Source organism: Camellia sinensis, chromosome 2, assembly GCF_055761805.1.
Source record: "Camellia sinensis isolate YWXY chromosome 2, ASM5576180v1, whole genome shotgun sequence".
Classification (NCBI taxonomy): Eukaryota; Viridiplantae; Streptophyta; class Magnoliopsida; order Ericales; family Theaceae; genus Camellia; species Camellia sinensis.
In genome coordinates, this window is record NC_138962.1 from 218,486,100 (window position 1) to 218,498,671 (window position 12,572).

Sequence of the window (12,572 nt, forward strand, 5' to 3'; positions counted from 1 at the left end):
TTTATTCTTTATGATGGCCCAACAATCAAAATGTCGGCTGAGATTTAATGGTTGAATAAATTGCCTCAGGTGCTAAGACCTTTTTTGATTATATGTTTAGATTTTTTCTCTACAAAAAAGAGTAAAAATGAAGGTGGGACTACTTGGATTGGTATATTATATAGACCAAGGACAATAAATCTATTTGAATCCGGTAGTGTAGAATAATTGAAGATGACATTTTATCTTTTTAGAAGAAACATTTTATGGTTTTCCTCAAATGATGTGCAATAGTTCAATCTTTTCCTTCTCATTTAAATTAAGATCAAATGAATTTTGGTAGTATTATCGAATAAACCTTCTAGCTTCTATTTTTTAGCTCAATCTCGGAATTTATACAGTGGACAATAAATCTGAATTCTCAATCTTGGTTGATTGTGCCGATGGCGGAGCCGGCATTGAAGATGGAGAAGTAGAGCTAATGCTTCATAGGTTTACATAATACTTTTTTCATTTATTTTCTTCCCAAACATTGACTGGTTACCAATATCTTTTATTGATATGACACTTTGGAATAATTACCTTTCTTGCATACACAGGACTTACAATCTTTGATGACTCTAGAGGAGTTGGTGAAGCCCTTGATGAGACAGTGTGCGCTGAAGGCCTCACGGTATGATATCTTTGCTGTTTTTTTAAAGGCATCCTGTTTGATATGTGGAAGGGAATATCCTTTATCTATAAACACGAATGGCAAGGAAAATCAAGTCCATGCCTATCAAATAGATAGCATTATGCCTATTTAGACACCTTCGAAGAATCAGAATAATTGGAAAGCTATGAAACCACGACATAAGGGCAAAAGTTCAACATTTTTATATAACCCTCATGAGAATGTGAATTATTCTATCTTTGTTAAGCGTACGATAATGACATGATATGACAAGAAATGCCCTATTTTCTAACATGTTACATTTTGAATCACTGAATGATTGTTCATTTATATATAGGTTAAGGCATCCTTAGCACAAGGTCCTTACCCGGGGGTAATAATACTGTGGTTCACGTATGTTACAAGTTCAAGGATGTTACAAGTTCTTAGTACCGAGGGATTCCTTTATGGAACTAACAAGAATGCTATATATTGACTTGTTAGTGCTATTGAAGTGACAAGTATAATTAAGTATGAATTCTGATTTCTGTATATGATTCAAGCATAATGCATATGTATGAATTTGTTTCCGTTTATGATATGACATGATATGTATGGTTGGTCTGTAAAACCAGTTAATTACTGGTATGGAACAAAGTTCTACTTGGAACTAAGTGTTACATTGTGAGCCACCTCTAGAGTCTATGTGAGACACCTCTTGAGTCCATACATATATGAACTAGGCTTAAGGTCAATCTGGGCCTATGGCCATTCTGTATGATCTATTAGGCCAGAGGCCATTCTGTATTTCTAGTATGGAACAAAGTGCTGCAAGGCGAGCCACCTCTTGAGTCCATACATATGTGAAAGTTATGAGGCTGAAAGCCATTCTGTGAAAGTTATGAGGCTAAAAGCCATTATGTTGTGAAAGTTATGAGGCCTATGGCCATTCCGTATAAGTTGTTATGATATGAAACAAAGTGCTACACAGAACTAAGTGCTACGATGGGAGTCACCTCTAGAATCCGTGTGGGACACCTCTTGAATTCATACGAATATGTTCAAGGGCTATATGCCAACATGTTTAAAGGCTTCATGCCATAAGTTCAAGGGCTATATGCCAACATGTTTAAAAGTTTAATGCTACTATATTCAAGGGCTTTATGCCACTCTGTTCAAAGGCTTCAAGCCGTTATGTTTCAAGACTGGGCCTAAGGCTATTATGAAATTAGTACAGAATCAATTAACCTTATGCCCTCTTATTTATGTATGCATTGAAATGTGTTATAATTCAAGTTGAGTATTGAATTGTTATATACTATTATTCACTGAGCTTCGCTCACTTTGTGTTATGTCCGTTCTGTAGGTAATCACTTTGGGAGTCTGTCCTAACCCTTAAAGCTCACCCTTCAGTTGTCAACCTCAGTATGCCCAGGCTCCCAGACCAAGCCCATGCATTTATGTGGAGTGTTGTTAAGATTTTGGCTTGCACATTAATTATTTACATAAGGTTGAAATGTATGTATATGACCCATTTCTTTACCAATGTTCGGTTATACGCTCCATTATGTGTATGGGTATGTACATAGATAAATGGCTCTCACGTATGTGATCCTGGCATGTTAGTTTTAGCTCAATGGATATTATTCCATGTTACTTTGTAATATTAAATGCTTCTGTTCAGGCCCCATATATTATGTATATCAGGTTACGTGTCCATTTCTGCATAGGTTATGCCCGAACTTTTAGGGGCGAGTTTGGGGCTATGACAAAGGGAGAGGGTAGAATGCTAGTTGAGCTGGACTCAGCAATGAATCGAGATGGCAAAACTTCCCGTTCGGGAGGTAAGGCATTTATAGCACGTGACAGGCGCCACTCTCCAAGTCGACGAAGCAGGTCACCGAGGAAGGAGAAGCGCCAACGGGGAAACTCCCCTCATTCGCGAAGTGAGGTGAGTGAACCACCACGCCCATTGAGCTTTTCGATTTTCGTCAGGAACAAACTGATGATGGAGGCAGATTCTATCATCCGCGATCCGAACATGGCAGTCGAATTTGCATGACAGATTTTTCCGCCTGAAGTCCAGCAGTCGATGGTTGGTAGACCTGACTTCGAGGTGTTTCGAGAGGGTGTTCATGGAGCAATGAAAGGGCTGTACACCGCCTATAAAATCGGCATGCACCTCCTTGCTGCACGTCGTGAAATAGAGAAGAAGGATGAACGAATTCGAAACTTAGAGGCTCACACGGAGAAGGCTGAGCATGAGCTAAGGAAGGTCAAAACTGCCGAGCCGCGCGCGGCCGGCCAATCTAACCCGGTTGTGGAGGAAAGGGTGACCCAACGGCTGATAAGTCATGCGATTGCCAATCGAGAGACGGCAAGCATGTTTGCAATAGAGACTGCAAGGTCCAGTGGTTATGAGAAAGGCTTCCACGATGGTCGGGAAATCGAGATAGACAAGACCAAGGACAAACTCGCCGAGGAAGTATGCCAATGCGAGAATCAGGGTTTCAGATATGGGTGGATTAAGGCTCTCCAAGCCGCAGAGGCTCTGAGAGAAGCAGGCATCGAATCGGCATCTCCGTTATACCAACGTCATCACTTTCCCTTTGGCATTTTTGAAATCGAGAAGAGTGACGAGGAGGGTGAGGCCGAATAGAATTGAACGTATTGTAAATGCTCCAACAGATTGGGCACAAATTATGTACTTATTGGTTAATTTAAGAAAATACCCCGTTTCAAATGTGTGCATGTTTCAATTTATGTTTTGTACATTCTGAGCCAATCGGTTAATGTAATGAAACACGATTTTACATGCTTGCATGTTTTGACTTTTGTCAACAACACGTGCCTTTTAATTGTGAAAATCATCAGCAGCACGTCGAAGCAGAATTGTTATTCGGCCCTAGTGCGTCATGCGCGGATGGCCGCTCTGAATCCGGAGTCTCATTCAGCCCAAACGTGACCTGCTCGGATGGGGCTCCGAATTCGGAGGCTTTTTCATCTTGGCCAATCATGATATCCACGAAGGGAGCTCTGAATTCGGAGTCTCATTCGGCCCAAACGTGACTTGCACGGATAGGGCTCCAAATTCAGAGGCTTTTTCTTCTTCGCCAATCGTGATATCCACGAGGGGCGCTCCGAATTCGAAGGCTTTTTCATCTTGGCCAATAGTGATATCCACGAGGGGCGCTCCGAATCCGGAGTCTCATTCGGCCCAAACGTGACCTGCACGGATGGGGCACCGAATTCGGAGACTTTTTCATCTTGGCCAATCGTGATATCCACGAAGGGAGCTCCGAATCCGGAGGCTTTTTCATCTTGACAAATCGTGATATCCACGAAGGGCGCTCCGAATCCGGAGTCTCATTCGGCCCAAACGTGACCTACACTGATAGGGCTCCGAATTCGGAGGCTTTTTCATCTTGGCCAATCGTGATATCCACGAAGGGCGCTCCGAATCCGAAGGCTTTTTCATCTTGACAAATCGTGATATCCACGAAGGGCGCTCCGAATCCGGAGTCTCATTCGGCCCAAATGTGACCTGCACTGATAGGGCTCCGAATTCGGAGGCTTTTTCATCTTGGACAATCGTGATATCCACGAAGGCCGCTCCGAATCCGGAGGCTTTTTTATCTTGGCCAATCGTGATATCCACGAAGGGCGCTCCGAATCCGGAGTCTTATTCGGCCCAAATGTGACTTGCACGGATGGGGCTCCGAATTCGGAGGCTTTTTCATCTTGGCCAATCGTGATATCTACGAGGGGTGCTCCGAATCCGAAGTCTCATTCGGCCCAAACGTGACCTGCACGGATGGGGCTCCGAATTCAGAGGTTTTTTCATCTTGGCCAATCATGATATCCACGAAAGGCGCTCCGAATCCGGAGGCTTTTTACTTCGAACTAAAATTCTGTAGAGTGATACAAAAAGTTGCATTATGATAGTGAAAGTTGTACACGGCGAATACACAAAACAAGTCATGACCCACATGCCGGGTTAATGATAAAATTTACGCAGATGCATGGAATTCCAAGGGCGTAGCAGACTCCTCCCAGACATATCTTTGAGTCGATATGCCCCTATACCCGCTATTGAATCGATTTGATAGGGGCCGTCCTAGTTAGGACCCAGTTTTCTGTCAGTCGGATTCTTGGCAGCCGGAAGTACTTTCTTGAGGACCAACTCTCCTGGGGCATAGCGATGTAGCTGTACATGTTGATTATACGACTTAGTAAGCTGCTGCTGGTACCATGCCATGGATGCAAGGGCATGGTCTTTTCGTTTTTCAATCAGAATCAAATCCAAGGCCAACATCATGTCGTTTCGGTCCATATCAAAAACTTTCGATTTCAAGGTTGGGAGGCCGATCTCCAAAGGAATGATTGCCTAGGTTCCAAAGCATAAAGCAAACGGCGTTTCCCCAGTGGATCGCCTCGGCGTAGTTTGATGAGCCCACAACACACTCGGCAATTCTTCGACCTATTTGCCTTTAGCTTTCTCCAGCCTCTTCTTGATGCCGTCCAAGATGGATTTGTTAGAGGCTTCGGCTTGACCATTGCTTTGTGGGTAAGCCGGCATGGAGAAATAAGACCGGATACCATACTTGCTGCACAACTCTCGGTAGACGCCACAATCAAACTGAGTGCCGTTGTCTGAGATAAGTGCTCTTGGAATGCCGAATTGTGTTATGATAATTCTCCATACAAAGCGCTTAACATCAGCATCTCGAATGTGCGTTAGTGCCTCCGCTTCAACCAATTTTGTGAAGTAATCTGTCGCGACAATCAAGTATCGCTTGTTCCCTGGGGCCCGCGGCAATGGTCCGACGATATCAAGTCCCCACTGGGCGAACAGCCAGGGACTAGTGATAGAGCTTAACTCTTCGGCAAGCAGATGGGTTAAGGGTGAAAACTTCTGGCACTGTTCACATTTTTTCACATAACATTCGGCATCAGCTCTCATTGTCGGCCAATAATACCCCTGTGTTACAGCTCGATGAGCCAAAGAGCGCCCACCAAAATGGGCACCACAGCTACCTTCATGTATTTCAGTCAGGAGTTCCTCGACTTTATCCGGATGAACGCATTCTAGGTAAAACCAGAAAGGGATTTTTTTGTAAAGCTTTCCTTGCTAATCCAAGTAGTATCGCAGGGCTTTGTTTCGCAGCTTGTGCGCTTCTTTCTTATCTGATGAGAGCTATTCGGAAGATAGGAATGCAGCAATGAAGTCCATCCAACTCGGACCTGACTCTGCGACATTGATCTGAACTTCCTCTGAAGGGCCAATGCTCGGATTAAGGATGAAACCCACTTCAATTGTCCGTTTAATCTCTGAGTTAATGGCGGAGGCTAGACAAGCCAGGGCGTCTGCATGTGTGTTCTGATCACAGGTTATTTGGTTCAATTCATGATGATCAAATTTTGCCAAGGAATTTGCCGTTTTCATGTAAGTGGCCATACGGTCGTTTTTGGCCGCGTACTCCCCCTTTAGTTGATTAATCACAAGTTTTGAATCACAAAATATAAACAAACGCCGAGCACCCAGGAGGTGTGCATTCCGCAAGCCGGTTAGCAGGGCTTCGTATTCGGCCTCATTGTTCGATACTTCGAAGCCGAGTTTGACAGCCTGCTCACTTATTGCTCTGTCGGGAGCCATGATCACTACTCCGGCTCCGCTACCGCATTGATTGGACGATCCATCACAGTACAACTGTCAAATGTCCCCAACATAAATTCTCCAGTTCGGCTTAGGTTGAATTTTTTCAGACTTCAAGTCGGTGTGACCCCCAGTGAATTCGGCCACAAAGTCGGCAGCAGGAACTAAATATCATACTAGCCGAGTTCAATAGCCCACTTTGAAACATGCCCTGATGCTTCTGCACTGCGGAGCACTGCCCGAAGGGGGTAGTCCGTTAGTACCCCGATGGTATGCCCCTGAGTAATGCATCAATTTTCTTGCTGCCACGATGAGGACTAGGATGAGTTTTTCCAATGGAAGGTAACGTGTTTCGGCATCAACCATTGCCTTGCTCACATAATACACTGGTCGTTGCTCCCCAAGCTCTTCCTTTAACAGTACGGCGATGACAGCCCAGTCGGAGACTGCTAGATATAAAATGAGCGGGTCACCTGCCAAGGGTGTTGTCAAGAGTGGAACTGATCGGAGGTAGGTCTTAAGACCGTTGAAAGTGGCTTCGCACTCAGAGGTCCATTCAAAAGCCTTACCCTGCCGTAGGGTATGAAAGAATTGTCGGCAGTGATTTGTGGAATGATTGATGAACCTATTGAGTGCGGCGGCCATCCCCATCAACTTTTGAACCTCCTTCACCGATCGAGGGGAGCCAAGTTCCAAGATTGCTGTGATTTGCCTCGGGTTGGCTTCGATTCCACGATGGTTGACAATATAGCCAAGGAATTTGCCGGATCCGATCCCAAATGCACACTTGGAAGCGTTCAGCTTCATTTTGTACTTTCGTAAAATGCCGAATGTCTCCTCTAGATCGGTTAGATGAGTTTGCTCTTCTTTGGACTTAACCACCATATCGTCAATGTACACTTCTATAGTACGGCCGAGTTGCTCCTTGAACATGGCAGTGACTAGTCTTTGGTAAGTTGTCCCTGCATTCTTCAGCCCAAAAGGCATAACCTTATAACAATAGGTTCCTCTTGGGGTGAGGAATGCAGTTTTATCTTGGTCCTTCGGATGCATGGCGATTTGATGGTAACCTCTGTAGGCATTTAGGAAGCTCATACGTTGATGACGCGCTGTGACATCTACAAGTTAGTCTATTCTGGGGAGAGGAAAACAATCCTTGCGACAAGCTTTATTTAAGTCCGTGAAATTCACACAAACACACCAAGTCCCATTTTTCTTATTGACAACCACAGTGTTCGACAGCCATGTAAGGTAGGTAACTTCTCGGATTGCCCCGGCATTGAGCAACCGGTCAACTTCCTCAATAACGACAACAGTGTATTCTGCGGCTGACCGCCTGCTTTTCTGAATAATCGGCTTGCATTTAGGGTCAACGTTTAAACGGTGCTGCGCAATAGACAGATCCACACCCGGCATCTCATATGGTGTCCACGCAAATATATCAAGGTTGCCGAGCAAGAAGAAAATTAGCTGTTGCTTGTCGGCTTCATTCAGGGAGTTGCCGAGCAAGAAGAAAATTAGTTGCTACCTGTCGGCTTCATTCAGGGAGTTGCCGAGCAAGAAGAAAATTAGCTGCTGCCTGTCTGCATCATTCAGAGAGTCCCCGACCATGAAGAACCTGTCTGGATTCCTGTCAATTTCAATTCGATCTAGGGCTTCCGTGGCCTTTTCACTTGGGAGCCGCCCAACATCGTCGAGGCTCTCTCGATCCGACACCTCAATAGAATTCACTTCCAACTCTTTTGGTGTCTTTACAGCAAGGAGATAACATGCTTGTGCCGATTTTTGGGAACCACGTATTTGCTCAATGCCGCGTTCTGTCGGGAAGCGGAGTAGTTGATGATAGGTGCTTGGCACGACCTGTATGGTATCCAATCAAGTTCGCCCCATGATGAGATTATACGGCGAAGGTAGCTTGACGACCAAAAATTCCACATCCACTGTTCGGGAGCCCGCTTGAACTGGTAGTGTGATTTTGCCCAACGGGTATTCTAGATTATCGTTGAAGCCGAATAATGGATAAGGAGCCGGAGACAGGTCTGACTCGGCGAACCCGAGTTTGATGAAGGTCTGGTAATACATAACCTTTGAAGTACTCCCCTGGTTTATGAGAACGCGTTCAACGGTGAATCAATTTACGCGTAGTTCGATGACCAATGGATCAATGTGGGGGAGTATTACGCCGATCAAATCAGAATCGTCAAAGGAGATATTCGGAGCTTCATGGGGCCGTTTTGTTGGTGTGATTTGCTTTTGGGGGCCTGGATGCGACTGAATTGCATACATAGTTGGGGCTGTTGGCAAGCTGTATATCATATGGATGACGCCAAGCAACGCCCAGACCGTTTTTGGGGGTTGTCTGATCAAAGAGCTGCAGAGGGCACTGCTGGATATAACCCCATCTTGAAGGCGGTAATGGCCATGGAGTCATTGCAGGCATCGTCTACCAGATTAAAACATTCCCAATACCACGCCGAATACGCACGAAAGGTTTCCCTCAGTTGAATTTGCATTGCCCACAGAGAATTGGCTTGTTTCGGCTGGACCTCATTAGTGATGAACCTTGCCCTAAAGGATTTTTGGAGTTGGTGGAAGCGCTTGATCGAAGCCGGCTCCAGTTTATAATACCACTTGACAGCCAGTGGTCCCAAACTGCTTGGGAATATTCGACACATGAGGGCCTCGTCGTCTGCATGGAGCGTCATGGCTTGCTTGTAATGGCGAATGTGATCGGTGGGGTCTGATTTACCATCATACAAGGTGAATGACGGTGCTTTGAACTTTTTGGGTAGCGCTGTCCTAGCAATCCGTCGTACAAAGGGGTCATGCTGATCCTCTTTATCTTAACCATTTCTTTTTTGCTTTTTCCGTGCACGCGGACTTCCCTCAGAGGAACTGGAAATGTTGACTCCTCCCTTCTTTCTAGATTCCAGGGATGATGAGTCAAAGCCACTGCCACTATCACGTCTCCAAGTTCGAGATCATCGACCATCACTTCTCAGAGGTCGTTCTGGCTCTTGGTGCGCGGCTTGTTGGGATTTTGCCACTTCCAAGGCCAAATCTTATCGAAGGCGCTCGTTCTCAGCCATCATGTTTTCTAACCTCTGTTCACTTTGCTTCACTTGCTCCATAATCGCTTGCATTGTCTCATGTGCTAATGTCGAGGGTGAATCGAAGTTCAGGACCCTTCTTGCGGTAATATTCTCTGGCCCAAGCGTGTTGCTTGGAGTGGTTTCGTCTTGTGGCGTAGGGTCGCTAGTGACTACCGGAGGATCTTCCGTCGTGCCCGCCATGGGTGTGCTTGAGTATTCCCACAGACATCGCCAATTGTGGGGGAGTGGTTCTGGAAATACTCTTTGGATCTAATGGGGCACTCGAGATCCTCAGGTAGTAACCTGAAAAGAATGAACACTCCTGTCGGGGGTGCTGGAATTAGCACTCCGATGGATAAGTCAGTATATACTCTCTTGATTGATTTTATTTTAAGTTAAGGGTACTAGTTCTCACATACCTCTCTTTGGTCGTTATTCTTCTATTTATATATGATCTTGGCCGTTAGGGTAGGGCCCACTCTTAATCCGCCATATAACTATTTACTCGGCTCCTCACTTAACTGGCTATGCGGCAGATTAGGATACCTTTGGATTTGTACAAGATTAGGCTGAATACAATGTACATACCTCGACTCTCCAAGTTCAATTATTCGGCCTCTTTGCACCCCCTGATCCTCGGCCCTTCATTAGTTATAGTGACGTGCTGAGATGTTTTGAAAGGAATGAAACTAAGTAGGAAATTTTATTTAACTTACAATTTCCTTTGCAATTTCAAAATGCTTGTTGTGGCAATCTTTTGCTGGCCTCAAAGAGTCATAGTGTCTTCAAATCCCATAAACATTGTCACAGACCACAATTGTCCAATGGTTGTCGTGGTTGATTAGGAAATGGATATATCTGTTTTTTATTGCTTCTGGAAATGGTTGTCCATTATTTTTTCTCTCAATGCTTGATCTTGGTTTTGTAGTGGAGTCTGTAATTTATATATGTTTGAAATATGTTATAAAACTATATAGTAAGATATGTTAAGAAAGTAGAAAATTTTGCAATTTGAATAATATTGAAAGGTATGCTAAGTTTTGCTTACATTGACGAGTGTTGAGAAAACGTAAGATCTTCCCGCGTATGGATTTCTTGCAAAGGCTAGATCATGTTTCTCAAATTCTTCAATTGATGGTTGGAGTGCCAGTTTCATTTTTGCGAAGGCATCAATGACCTAAAACATGTTATATATGAGAATAGGTTAGGTTTGTGGAATAGGTTATTGAATATGAATAGAAACTGTAAAATTGTGCAGTTGGAGACCTACATTTCCATATAAGGCTTCCCTGTTGGTCAATCTGCATATATCTGAAAAATATATGCAATTTTCATCTTCGCTGCTAGACCAGACACAAGCACTTGATTGTGTGTTGTTGATGAGTTGAATTTGGTCTTGGTCTTTTTTGGATAGGCTATGCCAAACCTTGTTTGTTTTGCAACATGAAATGGCAAGTGGCTTGTTGGGGATTGATTCTTCCTTGAAATCCTCATCACTTTCCAATACTTGAACTTGTGTTTTCTCTTGATTGGCATCCTCTTTTGGCTTGGTTTCAGTAACACCTTCTTTCTCTTGGCCAATATCTTCTTTCATCTTCTTTCTACTGCTATTTTGTTTCATGACCACCTTCTTTTTGCTCGGGTTCAGTAGTAGGTTCTTTCTCTGTTGCGATTTTTTCTTTTTTCTTTTCATTCTTCTTCTCTTTTTCTTCATCGATACCCTCGTTGGTTTGGGTACATCAACAACAGTTTCTGTCTTGTTCCTTGTATCTTCTTTGGCTTTTGTTATTGGTTAGCATTCAAAATCTGGCTTATGTGCTTGTTTTCTTGACTTTTGTTTGATTCTCTTGACCATTGATCTTTGTTGGGGACTTCCAGTTTTTTTGGCGGACATTTCCTTCAATTGGTCTTCTTTTTTACGCAATTCAGCCATGAATTTTTGTTCCATTTCTTGCATTTGTGCTCTCATGGCTGCTATGAGTTTGTTCTTGTCGTCCTCTTTGGTTGATGTTTGTGCTTGGTCATCACCTATAAAAATGTTGGATTGTGTTTTGGTTAGTTTAATTAAATTTTGCAGTTTGCTTCAGTATTAGACAAGAGTTTACCTTGTGCATGAAATGTGTCAGATTTCTCTTGGAATTCTTCTTGTTGTTTTGTCCTTTTTCTTCTTATTGTTTTGCTTGTTCTTTTTTTTCATGTTGTTGTTATTGTTGGTCTATCAGTTCTTGTTCATTGACTTATTATTGTTAGTTTGTTGGTTCTTCTTCTTGTTCTTGTTGTTAACCTTCTTCTTCATCAGTGTCTTCTTGTTGACCACCTTCTTCTTTTTCTTCTTTTTCTTCTTCTTCATCATTATCATTGTCTTGTTGTTCATCAGCTTCTTCTTCTTCTTCAGTCACTTGTTTTTTTTCATCATCACTCTCTTCTTCTTGTTCATCACTTTTTGATTCTTCTTGTGGTTCTTGCTTTCTTTTCTTTCTTTTTTATTGTTCTTCTTGTTCTGATTCTGATTCTGATTGGTGTTCTTCTTCGAGAAAGTCATCCTCATCACTGTTTAGAAGTCTTTTTTTTTTTTTTGTTGCCTTTGTTTGTTTTTTCCGCTTATTGTCCTTTTTGTGGTCATGTTTCTTTACTGAAGAGTCTGTTGATGTGCTTTGATTGATATGCAATAACTGTATTTCTTGTTCAGTTGAGGTTAAAGCACTTTGGTCACCTACATTGGAACAATGTGGCATATATCAGTAATACTGTAACATTGATCAGTTTCATAACATGATTTGTACTGTGAGTAATGTGAGTTAAGTGTTGAAAATATGTTGTTTGAACCTAAAAGCTTTTACAGTTTCGTAACATGATTTTTACTATAATGACTGTGAAAGGATTGTTGAATAGATTTGTGCGTTGAAACTGTAAATTTTTACAGTTTCATAACATGGGTGATGTTAAATAGGTGTGTGCTTTGAAACTGCAAACTTTTATAGTTTCGTAATATGATTTGTACTGTGAGTAATGTGAGTTAAGTGTTGAAAATATGTTGATTGAAACTGAAAACTTTTACAATTTCATAACATGATTTTTACTATAATGACTGTGAAAGGAGTGTTGAATAGATTTGTGCTATGAGAGTATAGAAGAGTTTGAATTCCTTTTCAAAGTCAGCAAGGCTGATGTGTTTCCACTTGGAGTACATTTT

General features: G+C 42.9%; 1 protein-coding gene across 8 annotated transcripts in view; it reads left to right on the forward strand.

Moving 5' to 3' along the window:
- LOC114306578 (alpha-mannosidase) overlaps window positions 1–2,332 on the forward strand; it is a 35,298-nt gene extending 32,966 nt beyond the window's left edge. For 6 of the 8 annotated variants that reach the window (XR_014362579.1, XR_014362576.1, XR_014362580.1 and 3 more), the window contains 3 exons: window positions 359–471; window positions 579–652; window positions 1,998–2,332. Coding sequence is in view for 1 of the 8 variants with exons in the window: in XM_082917029.1 (XP_082773155.1) it covers window positions 359–471; window positions 579–594 (129 nt within the window). In the remaining 7 variants the exon portion in view is untranslated. Of the gene's footprint in view, window positions 1–358; window positions 472–578; window positions 952–989; window positions 1,462–1,997 lie in introns of those variants that run through there. The other 2 variants (XR_014362575.1, XM_082917029.1) reach the window with 2 other exon arrangements.
- The last annotated feature ends 10,240 nt before the right edge of the window (window positions 2,333–12,572 follow it).